The following is a 17,357-nucleotide window of genomic DNA, read 5'->3' on the forward strand; positions in this document are numbered from 1 at the left end:
ATAGCGAGCAAGTACATGAAGTACTATATTCCTTTGGACCTCCTTCTACTCTTGTAGTATCGCCCTGGTTTATAATGAAAATAACAGGAAAATGCTTTATCCGTAAGAACTATCCACTGTAATTTTATGGATTATTTACTATTGTAAAGTAAATAGTAGAGAAAAAAGTTCATCGACGATGTTGGACATTTTCGTTGGGAAAGCGATTTGCATTTCTAATTAGCTAAAGATTTTTCGAATCATGTTATGCTTTCATTAAAAATTTTATAAACAAATCCCATTCTTGGTAAACCAAAAAGGCGCGCAACTCAATTTCGGCGCCCCTCTCAAACCGGCGCCCCGGGCAGTTGCCCGGGTTGCCCGGCCCTTCAACCGCAAAACGGTAACGAAGCCCGTTATAGCGTTTCTCTTGTGAATAGCTCTCATTAAAACATTCGCGCGTAAAATATAGGAAATGTCATATTATAGACTTATGGTATCACACATAATACGATAAACTTAATTTTTTATTAAAAAATACATCTAGGAAATTTCACGCATAATATTACATACTATTAAACGGTACTACACTCTGTACAAGGTATTACAAGATAAAGACAAGTTGGCAAGCCAAAATATACCTCTCCTCGGAAGAGTTTTTAATTTTCAGTGACGCGTAACTGTATCCGTGGTTCTGCGGTAGAACGCTCACCTGTCGTTCAAGAGAGCTCGGGTTCGAATCCCGGCCGATTTAAAAATTATACTACACCCAATGCCCAAAAGAGGGCGCTTTTGGAAAAACCTTTTCCCTGATTCTAAGAAACTGCGTACGCAGTGATTGCCCCGAAAATGCCCCGAACGCGTTCGTAGGCCTGACAGACAGACACGGTGGTTGTATAACCCCTCCTAGGGTACAAAGTCTCCTCGGAGAGGTAAAAATTCACTTTATAGACCCATAACAAAAGAGGGGCCGCAGACGAGGCTTAAGTGAGACCTTTGGACGGAACATCCTGTTTGTGACGTTTTGAACCACGTGACCGCCATTGGAATATACAGGCGGAAGTAAGGAAACGGATGTTCCGTCCAAATGCTGAGTTGCCAGGTAAAAATGTTAATTTTCGGCCCCCCAACTTTCAACATGGGTCTATTAAAAGATTAGAAGATATACCAAGAACGTTTTTAGTTTTATCTGAGAATTCCAAATATTTACATATCCACTAATTTTAAAACCTAATAAGTCCATGGTATAGAAATATTTAAAAATTGAGTCTTAAATGAAAAGGTCTCATGGATAATAAAAACGTTTTTTTAATAAAAAAAAGTTTTTATTATCCATGAGACCTTTTCATTAAAGACTCAATTTTTTAAATATTTACATAGTGTTACACATAATAAAAAAAAATACAGTTCACAGAAGATGTACAATAAAAAGATGTTAATCCCGCTAGAACCATGTCGAAAAGTAAACAAAGTTCCAAACGACTATATCTTGAATAAAGTGGCTCACACAATATCAAGCTCTCCTCATGGTGGCCGGGTAGAAGATTACGAATATTCCTAAGAAACTGACCATGACTGACATCCTCTGCGATAATTATCGAGTACTTGATTAAGAGCTGGTTTTATTAAAGTAATTAGGAAATAAAATTTAAAAGGAGTATAAAATACAATTACTCGACGAGTATTCTCCAATTACTTATTCGAGGTCAAGTTCGAGTAAAAAAATGCTGAGTTCTCGAAGATGTTCGAGTACTCGCACAGCCCTAACTACACCTTATTAAACGATACTACACAGTATATAGTACTACATCGTATTACACGAATATCATTTCTAACTGCAAACCAAAGTGTACACCTACTACACGAAGCTAGCTGTTACCCCCTCGCTTTCCAATTTGACTTTATTTTGTCTTGTTGTAAGATTTTCCTTAAAAAGATCTTTTTCTAAATATCTTGGCAACTTGACGCACTTGCTATCACTCTAATCTCCTGGCCGCTCGCCTACTGCCTTTTCCCGATTGTTGAGAAGAGACGACATAGCTTGCAAAACAAAAGGTAGACTCGTTGGGCCCGGGCTTAGGTGAGGCGAAGGTGAGCAGTAGCGGTGCTAAGGGTGGGCTGAAGTGGGCTTTAGCCCCCCTACATTTCTGAGAGGGGCCACATATATATTAAAAGGGCCACATATTTATAATTAAGAGGCCACATATTTTAATTTATGAATTTTCTTTATCTCTAGAAATTTGTATTATTGCCAAGAAACGTTTTTCTGGTAAAAAATCTTTCAAAATCAATTCGTTTACTGAAAAGGGTAGTAGACCATACAGATTCGGGAGGAAGGTAGCGGAAATTGAGAGAAAGTTGAAAAGAAAGGGGCTTATGGGAATTTAGGGAAATATCCCAGGCATGCACAGTTTGCACTTGTCCCCTCCAGGTCAGATACAATGTCAGTAGGGGGTCCAGTAAACGCAACGAGAGCCGGAACAATAAAACGACCTTGCTCCTCTCGCTTCCTGGAAAAATTTCGGGTATTTTCGATTTCACCACTTTATGGTCAATCCAAGGTTCCCGCTAAGGGCCACAAAATAACTAGCCCACCTATGAAAATACCTTAGCGCCGCTACTGAAGGTGAGTGCCAAACGTCAAAACATCGCCACGTGTTTTTGTGCAGGTGCTCTCGACGAATAACTTTAACACACGATGAAATTATAAATTAAGACATAAGCGAAATACTGGTATATGTGATAATGAAAACGTACCTCCTTTCTCAGGGTGACTTTCTTACACTTTTAAGTTTTTAACACTTCATCGTTTTTCTTTTAAAGCAAGGCGAATATGTAAATAAAGGATTTTCACGCGCAATATTTATCGCGAAAAGATAATTGAGCGTCTGATAATGGTCTGATGTGAACCAGTGTCCTATTATTTTTTATTTTAAAAGTCATGGCTGGTACGAGATAGTCATATATTTTCAAGGGGGTAGTCACTTAAGTAATCAGGCGTACAAATCATAGGTAATCACGGGAATTCACTTTTAATAATCACCGAAAAATACTGGTAATCACCGATTATTTTACGAAAATCAGTAATCAGGTGTACAAAATATTTCCGAATGACTACCCCTAGCATTTTTCTCACACGCACTCATTGTTTTGATATAAATAGAGCTCTTCTATAAATGTTGTAATTTTATATTTTGACATTTTTTCCAGCCATGTTTCCGGAAATTAAAATGATTGTGTTGTCCGTAAACTGAATTAATATAGAGGTTAAGAAGACCTATCCAATGTGTAACTGAACGGCAAACTGGAAACGTACGCGTAAAAATATTTTTCTCTCCGTTCGAACGTCATTAGGTTTAATGTCAATAGAGACGTTAAGAAGACCTAACGTATACGGGAACGGGAACGCGTAACGTGGCCTACACGTACGACGTCAAAAATCATTAAGAAACATCGAACAAAATATCGTCTGCTTTCACAGGTATTTGGACGGGATAAAAATATTTTCACGAACGGTTGGTGAAATGAACAGTTGGGGAAATGACCTATTCATTTCCCCAACTGTTCATTTCAACAACTCCGTAAAACTAGTTGGCGAAATGAGTAGTAGGAGATATGAACAGTTGGAGAAATGAGCAGTTGGGGAAATGGAGCATTTGTGGTTGGGGTAATGGCAAGTTGGGGAAATGAGCCTTTCCCAGAAAGACGACACCCATCCGCCTTTCCGAGTAGGCGGATAATATCTTCCGGGAATCATGAAAAGAGAGGCTATATTTGAAGCTTCATAGGCTCTGTTAAACTGAATATATATTAGCTTAAGACTGCCCTCCCTCCAGAATAATGCTCACAAAACATTGTGATTCTCATCCATTGGAGATATCGCTCTCGCTTGTTCTAACGTAACGATGACATCAGGCATAAAATTTACTTGATCCAAGTGGGATTAGATAGCATGCAGTTTCGGAGCAGCCCAAGAAAAATGCCATTAAGGCTCAATCTTAAAAGGAATATAACCTCTAGTATTTCTGTCACCCTTAAATGGTTCCAAAATTGTCCGCTCCCTCCCATGTTTTTTGACATTTTAGGCGCTGCTTAGTGGCTTCCTGAAATAATAATCAATAATAATAATCAGCTAGGCTAATACCCAAGGCACCACCTTAGGCCTAAGTCATCAAGCGACTTTTAAAGCCATTAATTCAGGTGGCCGGGTTAGAATGCGTAGGAGGGTGGTGGAAAGCCCTTCATGCAACTCGATCCAACAGCTCCCTACACTAACTATTACCGTTAAAACCCCTTAAAATAGTTGGGTATACCTTATAGAAGGCGTTGGAGGTTATATTCCCTGTAAAATGTTTGGACGGGTCTACTAGGAGGAAACGTCTTGAGATGCCTAGTTCCATTTAAATCTATCTTGATAGCCTTACAGAGATGGCGGTATTCGAACGCTCGGTGTCGCTCGGCATTAGCCATGATTGGAAACACGTTTTGTATTTCCTTTATATAAGGCGTAACAATGTAGGTCTGTACGTTTATTCCGTCAGCTGTTAGTTCTGCTAGATTATTGAGCCTTGATTGGTTTTGAATTTTATACACTAGCAAGGTAAAACCTAAAGCAAAACAAGACCAAATACGTCAAATTATTTGGTATTCCAAATACTATTTAGTATTTCATCAGTTAAATGGTCCTGTTTTTTGTTTCATTCTAATAATATCGACCAAACTATTCGACTATTTAAGTATTCGATTTTATCTAGGAGTGTTTTTGCTACTCCTAGATTTGATATTTCACGTGGCTAGAAAACAAATATTTGATATCAGCTCGTATCAGTCTCCAAAAAAAGGTAATTGCACACCTTTACTGTCATCAAAGGTTTGCCAGTATGCTTGTTGGTAAACGAGTATTCAATGTCAGTTTGGCGCTTCAAAAATGTATCTTGTAAATTTTGAACAAAAAACCTAACTTTAATCTTTAGTGAAAAAGTAGTGTTAACTCAACACTAGTCACAAAAGTGTAACATTAAAATATGGAGATTAGTCAACTCCTTAAAATATAATGAACCAAACATGACGAAAAATCAAAAGTTGGTAATGATTAACCATCACCACCATCGTATTCTTTGCGGGTTTCATGGTACCATCCGTAAAACTTATCTTCCAGTACCAGAAGATGTCGGTGATATTTACACGAATGCACTTGAAGAAGTTTCTTCAGGTTTCGGCTCGTTATAACTGGAACACCTAATTCTTCAGCAGTGTTGCAAGCTGTAAAAAATTAACATTGTAACTATTTCCAATTTTAAATTTGCGTTCATTTACTAACCAGCACATAGATTTATCTGGATTCCATCACCGGAATAATCTCTTGCCGTGACTTTGGGACCCAACAGCTCAGCAAATATAGGGCCATGGGAAGTATTTGACGCGCATCCGTAGTCCTCCGAGATCAAGCCATGATCCTTAGGTACAGGATTTATTAGTTCGTTACTCGAAATAAAGAGGCGAAATTGACTTACTCCTTCTGATGGCAGCGTGAAGTTGGTATCCGAAATGATGGGAATGTGGTCTGGATTTTCAGAATTGTCATCGGTGAGTTTCACTACCTCGACGAAGATGTCATTCATTTTACTCGTCTTCGAGCGACATTTTGATTTCTTTTTCTGGGATTTACTTATACTTTTTGCGCGGTTGGCACCCTGATAAACCAATTTTTGGTCTTTTTGGCCATAGGGGTGCTCTTTGCCACTGTCATCGTAGTGTTCTATCACGTCGACTAAGATATCGTCCGTTTCCTTCTTCTTGGAGCCACGTTGCGAATTTCTTTTCCGTAACTCCTTTTTTCTTTGGAGACATTCCTGATCAAAGATTGTCGTGTCTTTCGTTTTCTGACTTCCTGAAGTGGCCCGGGCATGTTTTGGTGTGGACGTCATGGGATAGGACTGGCACAAAGCTATCGGCCTATTTGGGTTAAATTTCTTGTACTTCGAATTTGCGGGACGTTTGAAAGTGAAAGCGTGGTCCCTTGACTTAGACGCCATGGAGTTGTCGGATTTAGTTTTTGTAGACTTTTCAAGCGATTGTGGGTTTGGAATGTCCTTCGAATTAGTCGCATCCGGAATGTAACTTAACCCGGACGACTGGTCGTACAATTTATCGGGACGATAATCATCGTCTTGGCTGTCAGTGTCTCGTGATCTGACTCCGAGTTTGCGTTTTTTTTTGTAAAAATTTAACTTGCTCTGTAATACTCCGCTCCTGGAATTCCACGAGCTATCAATTAAAGCGCTGCTCATTGACTTGTTGAATAAAGCGAGGTTGTATTCCGTTAGCGGGGCGACTTTTAATTGCGTGGGTCGGTTCACGTTGCATTCGCTTTTCTCCGATGATAATTTATCCAAATGATCCTGATTGGATATTTTGCCGAATCTTTCCTGAGTCTTCTCTTTGTACTTCCACTTGTTCGTCAACTCCTTCTCTGAGTCTTCAGTGTGACTTTTAGCCCCAGTTTCCTTCTTATTCGCCTCCCCCTCAATGAGAATATGAGTCTTAGCCTCCTTTTTGCGTTTCTTATCCGCCTTCTCCTCAATGAAAATATGAGCCTTAGCCTCCTTCTTAAAGAGCCTTTGAGCAGCAACCTTCTTATGCACCTCCTCCCGAACGAGCCTTTGAGCCGTAGCTTCTCTCTCCTTGCACTTCGTATTCACCTCCTCATTTATTCGCCTTTGAGCCTCAGCCACTTTGCGCTTCTTAGTCATCTCCTCCTCAATGATCTTTTGAGCCACAGCCTTTTCTACTTTGCGCTTCTTAGTCACCTCAAAATCTTTGCGGCTTTCAGTCAGAGCTTCTTCCTCAAACTTATTTGTACCCTTTATACGTCTTTTATTCACTTCCATTGCGATACTATTTGGCTCTTGCACCTCTTCTTCGACGTCGTAATTCCGATCACATTCTACGCATTCTTGCGTTCCGCTTTTGTAATCATTTGCATTGGAAGATTCCACCAAGGATGGCTCGAACCCTTCGGAATATTTTGGCGACCGAGTTACCTCTGTAGCTTTAAACCAAGGTGGGCTAGTTGTCTCGCTACTAGGAGTCGCAGTTTGAAATAAGTTGGGGGCCAAAGAGTTCCCGCGATTAGCGTCTTGAAGAATTTTACCAGCAACCGCTAACACTCGCTCGTTCCTTTGGATCAACGTTTGTAAGCAGTCAGGTAGCTCACTTTTAGACCTTAATGCCTCGGCTGAAGTTTGAAGACGGTCAGTCCATTTAGAACGGCGCGGATCTGGTTGCGTACGCGGCATCGTTGATAACTCCTTTCCCAATTCTTTTCTAGAAGTACTCGCCGTTCTTTGATAATACAATCTCGGAAATGGTACCAAGGGTAAATTCTCGAAAGACGCGTCTTCATTTTCGTCGCTGCTGTTGGTAAATCTTGTTTCATTTACGTTCAACTTGTCGAAATTAATTTTAGCCGAGTAACGAAATGGGAAATTGGGAGTGAATTTGGAAGCGTCTGTAATTGACCGGAGAGATTTGCTAAATTGATCCCGCGAGTTTGAATCCGTGTGTCCGTCGGTAGTGGTGCAACTTCTAGCCGAGGATACGGCCGACTTCCGGTCATCTTCCCCATACACGGTACTAGTGTTGGACCTAACAATCGCATTATAATTTCTTCTGATTTTAACGTTATTGCTGTTAGATCGAGGTTCGTCACTGAGAATTGCAGATCGAAACTCCTTTGTAATGTTCTTGTGAATAAAATGTTATAAATGAAATGTATATCCAAACCTTAAAAGTCAACCTTCTTACCGGAGACATTTCCGCATCAGTTACGGTTTTGGCTTGGGCTTTAAGAATTTCATCGTCTGAAATTGTATCTGAAAGGGAGAACCCATACAGGATAATTTTACGTTGGAGGAGAGAAGTATTCTGGAGTGGAAAAGTCGGACGCCACCTGCGGCTTTGTAAAATTCCCATCATGCTCTTTTTGGTCGGACGTCATCAAGCCAGAATGATGGTAGATAAAGCTGACGTCCGACCAAAAACCGGTTTAACCGGGGTAGTCTGGGTAATTCTAACAGCAATAGGCGGGAAAGGACGTTCTTATTACCGCTATGGGTTTTTCCACTCCAGAATACTTCCCTCCTCCAAGATTTTACGGAGTAGTCAGTGCGCGCTCGGTTTTTGTTTTGCAACACGTTCGTCCGTTTAGGGAAAAAACTTACTGTGCTGTTTCGCGCCATCTATATTTGTACCCAAACTACATATAAGAAATTATATAAAACAAATTATTTTATGATACCAATATAAGTATTTTGTCTTCTTTAATTATTTATAATAATATCCTAATTTTTAAACCGAAGTATAATAATATCATAAAATGTGAAGATTAACTAGATGGCGCATCATAGTGTACAGCCTTTATTTGGTCTACTAGAATTTTCGGGCTAAAAGAACAATTGATCGTTAGATGGCTCTAAGAGACGGTGGCATTTTCTTCTCTACGTACTTTATCCCCTCCCACTAGGAGTTACTACAATTGTGACGAACGGGCTACGGCAGAGTTACGCCCGTGCGCTGACCTCTCTCTGCAGTGGGGATTTAGCATTCAAGCAAATACCTTTGGTAGCCAAGCAAAGAAGGTACATGCTGGCAGAGTGTATGTCCGGGTCATCGAGGGTCGCCACTAATTTGCTGATAAGAGAACTAAGCCACTCCAATTTCGTCAAGTACAAGCGACATTCGTCTATATTTAAAATTACTCTTTTAATTAGCCTGTTCAGTAGATGCCAGCGTGATAAGTTAATAAACTGCAGGATTTTCATACGCTAAGCAGGCGATAAATCAAAAAGTAGACGAAAAACCAGCAATTTATAAACTTCTAACGTTAGCCGCAACGGGGCTCTATTTAAACTAAAAAGGGTAATTACCGCTGACTTCGGCGCTTTCGCTTAATGCGTGCAAAGCAGCAGTTTTCACTATAGTACTCGTGTTTTCGTTGTGAAGGAGCTTAAATACGTCATCGAATATTCCTAGTTTATAACCAAAATTGGCGTTTTGGGCTACCAATTATTAAAATGCGTTAGATTTTATTCCAAAACAAGCGGTACTTTTTAGGAAGAAAATTTGTTACCATGGTCGGTGATAGCCGCGTTGTAGGCGCTCAGAATTGACAACAATGCGTCGTCGAGTTGCTTTTCCTGTGACGATTGACATTCCAGTTTAACCGTCATGCAGTTCAGGGCGTGGCTAAAACTGCTCAGTCCACCCGTTGCTACCATCGTGTTTTGGTTTCGTTCTAAGTATTTCGACAAACCAAATATACTTAATAAATTCCCCAATCCCAGAAAAAATAGCGCCATCTGGTTTTAAAGGGTCACAGAATCGATTGAATTTAGGAAATAGGGCTTGACAAATGCCAAATCATCATTCGTCAGATCTACTATGAGGAGCTACTGGAAATACGGTTCAAATTTTTCAAAAGATTATGTGGCCCTGTAAGTGCTGTGATTCGCAATTGATTCCATGTTTAGTTTTTAAACGTGTATGTTTTTCAATGGTGTTTACGTAAAAAAGTATAATGAATTTTTAAATAAATACTCCTAAAAGTCAATAAACTTTAGCTACTTGCGTACATAATATAGAAACTAGTTAAAGATTTTAAAAACAATCTTAAAATCTTATTACTGTGTTTTCTTTAAGTTGCGAATTTTTCTTGCTAGAGGCGCTTATCTTTTTAGGTACGTCCTCAATTCCACGTCACTCCACTCAAAGCTATTAGTAACTATTTCGACTAACTGACACACTTATGGATCCTAGCCAGCACTGCCCATTGGCACCCCACTTAAATATTATTCAATTCTTAGAGGAAAACCAAGAAGTGTGTGCATTACTTCTGCCTTTTTGTTTTCACGTGCTCGACCTGAGCAGGGATTCTTTCGTTAACATGACAATCGGAAACTTACTGGCTAATATCCTTAGCAACAACGGTACGTTCATAATACAGGGTGTTACGGATAAGAGTACCGAAACTTTTAAAATGTGTTCTTTGGGTCAATACGAGTTGAAAATGTCTAATGAACCATAGTCCTAAAATGTACCGTTTATGAGATAAAAGCTTTCAAAATTTGACCTAAAAAACACCGAAATTCACGCAAATGTGAAATCCTTATGATGCCTTGATCACAATTGTTGTCTTAAAATGATCGCTGGTTTTTTAGAGATAAAGTGATAAAAGGATCGCCGAATATCAAAAGATCATTACAATATCGTCCGGAAGTATGCACCTCCAGATTGTGAATTTACGAAGAAGCTTTAAAAACAAGACTTGTACTAATTTTCGACGTTTAATTGTAACCTAGTCGTGTTTGATAGTACAAAAACCAGCAGCACATAATTAATGGTATGTTTTTATTTATCAAAACAGAACAATTATTGACATTGTTACACGCACCGTTCACATTATTTACAAGAGTTGTTCGAAATGCCCACCTTGAACTCTAATGCACAAACGACAACGTCGTAAAAATGATTGACGAACGTTTCTCAGATGTCTGGTGTGTTTCGAATTGTCTCACACGCATCGATAATACGCTGGCGCAAGTCGTCGACATCTCGGACCTCTGTTTTATAAACTACGTCTTTCAGATGTCCCCAAAGATAGAAGTCACAAGCGTTCAAATCGGGAGATCGTGCTGGTCATGGAATAGTTCCTCCTCGTCCTATCCACCTTAAAGGAAATGTCGCATCGAGGTGGTCTCTCACGGCACGGCTGAAATGTGGTGGCGCCCCATCGTGCAAGAACCACATCCGCTGTCTAGTCGCTAATGGAACATCTTCCAGAAGGTCTGGTAGGGCTCGTTGCAGAAATTCCAGGTACGACTCTCCATTCAGTCTTGGCGGAAGGAAATAGGGTCCCACTAACAAGGAGACTACCCGAGGTGTTACACACCGATTTTGTTCAAACTCGGGGGATTGGTAGACCTTCGTGTAACTTGAAAAATCCTAAAGGGATTTTATTCAATGGGCAACGGTTTTGCCATGGCAACGGAAAATGATTTTGACAACATAAAATAACATGGGATTTTGACCGATTTCCCCGTGAAATTTTTTTTTAAAAATTGATAAAAATGTGACCAATTTTGATTTTTTTCGTCAATTTTTATCATTTTTTTTTATAACTTTGGTATTTTAATTTTTTTTCAATTTTGTAAAATGTTTCACAGGGGGGGGGGGACCCTTGGAATCGGTCAAAATCCCATGTTATTTTCAATGGGAAAATTTCCATTTAAAGTTGTCAAAAACATTTTTCGTTACCATGGCAAAACCGTTGCCCATTGAATAAAATCCCTTTAGGATTTTTCAAGTTACATGAAGGTCTACCAATGCCCCGAGTTTGAACAAAATCGGTGAGTAACACCTCGGGTAGTCTCCTTGTAAGTTGTCTCCAACAATGCCACACCAGACGTTTAGGCTGAATCTTTCTTGGTGAGCTGCGACCACAGTTCCGTGAGGGTGGTTTTGGTATTGTGTAAGTTGAGAATACCATCTCGCGAGAAATTGGCCTCATCGCATGCTAAGATGACACTTGGGAACTGCGGATCTTCTTGCACTCTGTCCACAATCCACTGACAGAGGTTGCGGCGGTGTGGATAGTCGGCTTCGCTTAAGGCTTGAACTTTCTCTAAGTGGTAAGGGTGATAACGATGACCATGAAGAATTCTCCAGACCATCACGTGATTTACACCAGACATCTGAGAAACGTTCGTCAATCATTTTTACGACGTTGTCGTTTGTGCATTAGAGTTCAAGGTGGGCATTTCGAACAACTCTTGTAAATAATGTGAACGGTGCGTGTAACAATGTCAATAATTGTTCTGTTTTGATAAATAAAAACATACCATTAATTATGTGCTGCTGGTTTTTGTACTATCAAACACGACTAGGTTACAATTAAACGTCGAAAATTAGTACAAGTCTTGTTTTTAAAGCTTCTTCGTAAATTCACAATCTGGAGGTGCATACTTCCGGACGATATTGTAATGATCTTTTGATATTCGGCGATCCTTTTATCACTTTATCTCTAAAAAACCACCGATCATTTTAAGACAACAATTGTGATCAAGGCATAATAAGGATTTAACATTTGCGTGAATTTCGGTGTTTTTTAGGTCAAATTTTGAAAGCTTTTATCTCATAAACGGTACATTTTAGGACCATGGTTCATTAGACATTTTCAACTCGTATTGACCCATAGAACACATTTTAAAAGTTTCGGTACTCTTATCCGTAACACCCTGTATTATGAACGTACCGTTGTTGCTAAGGATATTAGCCAGTAAGTTTCCGATTGTCATGTTAACGAAAGAATCCCTGCTCAGGTCGAGCACGTGAAAACAAAAAGGCAGAAGTAATGCACACACTTCTTGGTTTTCCTCTAAGAATTGAATAATATTTAAGTGGGGTGCCAATGGGCAGTGCTGGCTAGGCTGAAGGCTATCGCCCACCGAGAGCAGGGCCGTGCAGAGGGGCGGGGGCAAATCCCCGGTACCCGGCAGAATAGGGCCCGTATGCATCCTCTTTAGGGGCCCGGTACCATAGGAACCCATCGCCTTGCCCTTCACTAGCATCACTGTTGCAAATTTCAGTTAGAAGGGCCGGCGATGATATAATTCACCCCTGAGTACCGAAATGTCTCTGCATGGTCCTGAACAGGGGCCCATGCAATAAAAGGAGGAGTTATTTGCCTAGGAGCCCTTCCAAGGATACAAACGTCTAAATACCGTTTTTAGGATTGTTGGTGGCGCATATGAGAGCGACATTAACCACTTCCCAAATAATCAAATTTGGAACTGTTCCACCATTCAAATTCAGACTTAAATTTGGAACTAAGAACGCTGGAAATGTTTTCCTAGAAACAACCTTTATTTAAATTAATTGAAATTAACTAAAGGTCTATTTACACGAGGCAACATTTTCAACTCGAATTCGAGAAACAAGTTTTATTTTCGTTCACAGTATTAACTTCGGCAATGTGGAACGCTGGTTCATACACGCGTTAACCGGTCAAGGAAATTACTCCTCATTATTAAAACCATTACCTCTACTACTATAAAATATGTCAATTTGTGTTAATAAAGGTATTTTATATTCATATTAGAGAATAGTCAACCAAAAGGATTTGTAGGAAAATCAATAGATATTAAATTAATTGTCTAGCGACTTGCACAATATTTCTTCCTAAATCAATAGATTTTAATATTTGGAGCCCAGCCGAGCTCATAAAAACGGCTGTTCTTTAAAAGTTAGCCTAAAATGGGTCTATGTGGCCAACACGTTGTGGAAATGTTTTATCCATACACACGGAGCAACTCGGTTTGTGAAACTTGTTTTGCAAAAATGTTGGATGGTGTTATTAGCCCTTAAATGTTTCTATTGGTGTCAACTTACTGGTATAAATCCGATAAAATGTGCAGACAGCCCGATTCTCTCGACAAAGTTTGTCCGGATCCTGGTTAATTTTTTTTATTAGTTTTATCGATAAAGTATTTATTTTTACTTAGGGATAATTACTATGTCGAAATAATAGACATATGAAACAGGATCATATGTCTATGGTCGAAACGATCATGGTCGAATTTTCCCCCGGCACGACAGGGGGAGGGGAGACGTTTCAGAGAACCAATAGGCCTTTCTATAAAATAAGTTACACTTGCTGAACTTGATATTATGTAGCCATTCGTCAAGAAATACGTAGAAGTTCAGTTCCGTTTACGCTTAAAAACAGGGTGCCTCGTCAAATTTACTCTTATGTCCTGGGATTATCATAGTATAACGTCATCGATACGTCACCCGTGACGCAGCAGCACCATCAAAACAAGAAAACCCATGTTACTTTATAAACGGGTTGTCGGAATACTTCCGCCACGGGTGTCCCCACGCATCCCCCCGTTGGCGTGGCCGTTACACATATCTCGCCCTGATTAATCAGGTGGACGAGCGGACTGAATTTGTCCCACACGTTACAATCCCGAATTTAAAAAAATGTTACTTTATAAAAAGGCCTATGAGATACCGGGCTGATTTCATTTTGTTCGGGCATGATGGGATTCGGAGCAACTCAACTTACAAGTTAGTTATTATCCCGAGGTAGAAATAAATACATTATTGATTTCATCAAAACATAATTATAACCATATTCTATTCGCGATCGAAACGAGTCTAGATGGCGTAACGGCGCTAGCTTCTCCGAGGTAGCGCCTCTGATCTAGCGCCTACTACAGACAAATTAAAAAGTCATAAGAACGTTTTTTCTTAAATCATAATCTTATCAAAATATAAGAAAACGATGCCAAAATTATATTATAACGCCTGTGTGTTCACGGGGTGTTTGCCTCGTGATTTGTGACGTAGTAACAAATTTACGAATAACGATGAGGAAAAATTAATGGCGTCTGTTTTAGCCGCTACCTATCTAGGTTTGAATGTCAAACTAAAGTGGGCGTAGCGATAGTTTTCGGTCACGAATAGAAATACGCTTAACGGAAGTATAAAGTGTTTTGAAAATTGGGGGTAGTAATTATCCAACTAGTTGGCAGGGACTTAAGCAGTGCGGTCAGCAAACACGTTGGGGCACTTTTTGGGTAACAACTCGCAACTTTTTTCTGATAGGTAAACTATTTTTGAGTGTACAATTTGTCTGAGATATACAAATATTTGTAATTTGACCATTGAAATTAAGCTATTCCGTAACGTCACTAACGCGGGAAACCTTGGACCCGTCGTCTTCTTATTATGTAATCCAATTATATGACCAATAATTTTGACAGGCAAAACCTATTACCTAAATTTAATACAAAAAACAGTATAGCAGATGATAATAAAAAATACGAATAATCTAATTGAAGGTACCCAAATCGTTAACCCTCGGCTGAACAATGGTCGTACTATCAACTAATTTGGCACCAATAAAATTGCATAGTCTGAACAGCACTTAAAGGGGAACGGTCAAGCTTTAACCAGTTAAATAGCCCTATAGCCCATTAAAAACTAAAATTTATGGCGAAAACCGCATCAAAAAATATTGAGTGGTTAATTTTTAATAAAATAAAGAAATTTCGGGAAATAGAAAAGCGCGCGTCCGCCGCGACACCTGGTGAGAAGTCGGTGAGACAGAAAAACAACGTAAAAGCGCGCGTTGCTGAAGACGCAAAAAATTTGTTTTGCACGCGCGGCGCATAGAGTGCCAGCAGCTTGAAACCCTGCGACGTCACCAATGTTAAACGTCTATTGAGAAAAAACGCGAGTTTTCATGACAACCATTACGGAAGCTACGGCTGTGACGTCACTAACTTTTAAAAACGCATCAACTGCTAGCACTCTATTCCAGTTATAAGAGACTTAAGCCTAAATTGCGCGATTTTAAAAGTTAGGATAGTTCGCAAATCGCTCATACGGGGTTAGGGGCGCTGGCGGCAACCCCTAAGATGGCGGCGAAAATTCAAACCCAAACACCTGGCGTTATTTTTCGTTACAAATTTTTGTGCCAAAAGCTATTTTTCAAGACAAAAAAAGGTACGTGTTAGTATATTGAACGTCTTGTTAATCTTTTGATACGGAAATAAGGCCATATTTGGAAAAGCTTGGCCGTTCCCCTTTAAGTGTTTTAGACAGAATCTTTTTCGAACGAATCATCTTCCACCAAGCTACGAGGAATGCCCGCGGGGAGGAACACGGGCCCGAATTTTGCATAAGGCGTTTCCTTTATGAATATCGTTAATCCACGGTCGATTGCTCTACTTCATTCTCCCTTTAAACGCCGAGGGCTTTTAGGCGTTACCATTGTTGAGTGTTAAACTTGCGAAGAACAGAACGGCGTTCTGTAGAAGCGAATCCCTCGATGAACTTTCGAGCAGTTTACGGTCGATCAACACTGGTCGCAATAGATTGAATGGCAAAGAATAACTGAGATGGCTCTGATTGGACACTAACCGGGTCAAATATAATGATTGGATTACTCTGTTCAACTATACGCGATAAGCGATCCATTCAAAGGGCCACACCGGCGTTTGATACCATATCCGTTCAATCAGGGCCGGATTAAGAATTTATGGGGCCCTAGGCCCAAGTTAATTTTGGTGCCCCCTTTCAATAGCCAGCTTTATTCAATAGCTTAATTTATAATTGAGAAATGGAAGGAAAATTCATTTTGCTGCCAGATTTAGTATGTCGTCAGGGGCTAGACGGCAGTCCGTCAGAGAATGTGACAATCAAACGTTTTTGGTTTATAGAGGTGGACGCATTTACTAAAATTACTCCGGAAAATATTTTGTGAAAAGCAAATGATTTAAGTTTTGTACTTTATTTTTTTTCGAACCCTCTTGGTGCCCCTTGTAGGCTTGGTGCCCTAGGCCCAGGCCTATTCGGCCTATTGGTTAATCCGGCCCTGTGTTCAATAACATTTTGTCGTTTTTCTAGCACAAATTTCTGGAACTCACTCGGGAAATCTAGTGAAATTAAGACGCCTTCAAAAACATGGCGAGAAAAATACCGTTATTTTCAGCGGAGGTGTGTAAAGCGACAAAACACCATTTCTTTTGCTCGTTTGTTTTGGCGACAGTCACAAGATTTACAATGCTTGAAATGCCGTTGAAGGTTCTAAATGCGTTTTTTCCTAAAAGAAAACCTAATTTTACAATGATCTTCATATTAAAATATGCCTTTTCTAAACGATTATAAACCTGCCTAGGTAGGGTTTTATGTTATATATGACAGAAGTAAATGAACTTATACTTATGTCCATGGTTATTTAACTTTGATTGCGGAAGCATTCGATTGGCGCCCATAAGTCAAACTTCCTTTCCCCAAATTACCGTCTTCTATCGTTATTGCTATTATAGTGAGAGCGCACGGTGATAAATTGTTCGAAATTGGTATACAGCTCTGAAAATTAATATACAGGCGCCTTGAACTATACTCTCGACTACCCAAATTTTATTTTTCAAAAAAACCGACTGGAAAAACTTTTATAAGCAAAAAACGCCCTTGTTGCCGAGGCCGCGCGCATCTTAGTTTACTGGAGTTTTTAAAACATATGTTCTAAATTGCACCACCGCTCCGCAACTTTACGAATAAAAAATGGTAAATCGCGTGGTAAAGTTAGGAATTTTTTTATGGTAATACGTGTCACAGTGCTACTTAAAACCTGATATGGAACCACATCGAGGTATTTTTTTTACTTAAAAACACTAATAAACTAAGATACGCGCGCCCTCGGCAACAAGGGTGTTTTTTGCTTATAAAAGTTTTTCCAGTCGGTTTTTTGAAAAATAAAATTTAGGTAGTCGAGAGTATAATTCAAGGCACGTGTATATCAATTTTCA

At 39.6% G+C, this 17,357-nt stretch overlaps 1 protein-coding gene and 1 long non-coding RNA gene across 2 annotated transcripts; both read right to left on the reverse strand.

Annotated features, from left to right (window-relative positions):
* Positions 1 to 5,064: 5,064 nt before the first annotated feature.
* On the reverse strand, positions 5,065 to 8,624 carry LOC149945366 (uncharacterized). The gene is made up of 5 exons (XM_090176541.1): positions 8,597 to 8,624; positions 7,786 to 7,853; positions 5,493 to 7,724; positions 5,300 to 5,435; positions 5,065 to 5,241 (listed from the first exon to the last, which is right to left on the reverse strand). The coding sequence occupies exons 1-5, from the start codon at positions 8,622 to 8,624 to the stop codon at positions 5,072 to 5,074; spliced, it is 2,634 nt and encodes an 877-aa protein (XP_090032667.1). The 3' UTR covers positions 5,065 to 5,071.
* Positions 8,625 to 9,173: 549 nt separating this feature from the next.
* LOC149945367 (uncharacterized) lies at positions 9,174 to 13,512 on the reverse strand. Its single transcript, XR_016480834.1, has 3 exons — positions 13,426 to 13,512; positions 12,759 to 12,886; positions 9,174 to 9,274 (listed from the first exon to the last, which is right to left on the reverse strand). It is a non-coding gene; the product is annotated as an uncharacterized LOC149945367 (long non-coding RNA).
* Between the last annotated feature and the right edge of the window lie 3,845 nt (positions 13,513 to 17,357).

Source organism: Leiobunum rupestre, chromosome 5 (genome assembly GCF_980474605.1).
Source record: "Leiobunum rupestre chromosome 5, qqLeiRupe1.1.hap1, whole genome shotgun sequence".
In the NCBI taxonomy this organism is placed as follows: Eukaryota; Metazoa; Arthropoda; class Arachnida; order Opiliones; family Sclerosomatidae; genus Leiobunum; species Leiobunum rupestre.

What these genes read in the sequence shown, in the direction of transcription:
- LOC149945366 (XM_090176541.1), bottom strand. Translation starts at nt 8,624, where the DNA reads ATGTACCTTCTTTGCTTGGCTACCAAAG. An exon ending in CTGATGCGGAAATGTCTCCG is followed by an intron (nt 7,725 to 7,785) that starts GTAAGAAGGTTG and finishes TTTATTCACAAG; the next exon opens with AACATTACAAAGGAGTTTCG. An exon ending in CCAGATAAATCTATGTGCTG is followed by an intron (nt 5,242 to 5,299) that starts GTTAGTAAATGA and finishes AATTTTTTACAG; the next exon opens with CTTGCAACACTGCTGAAGAA.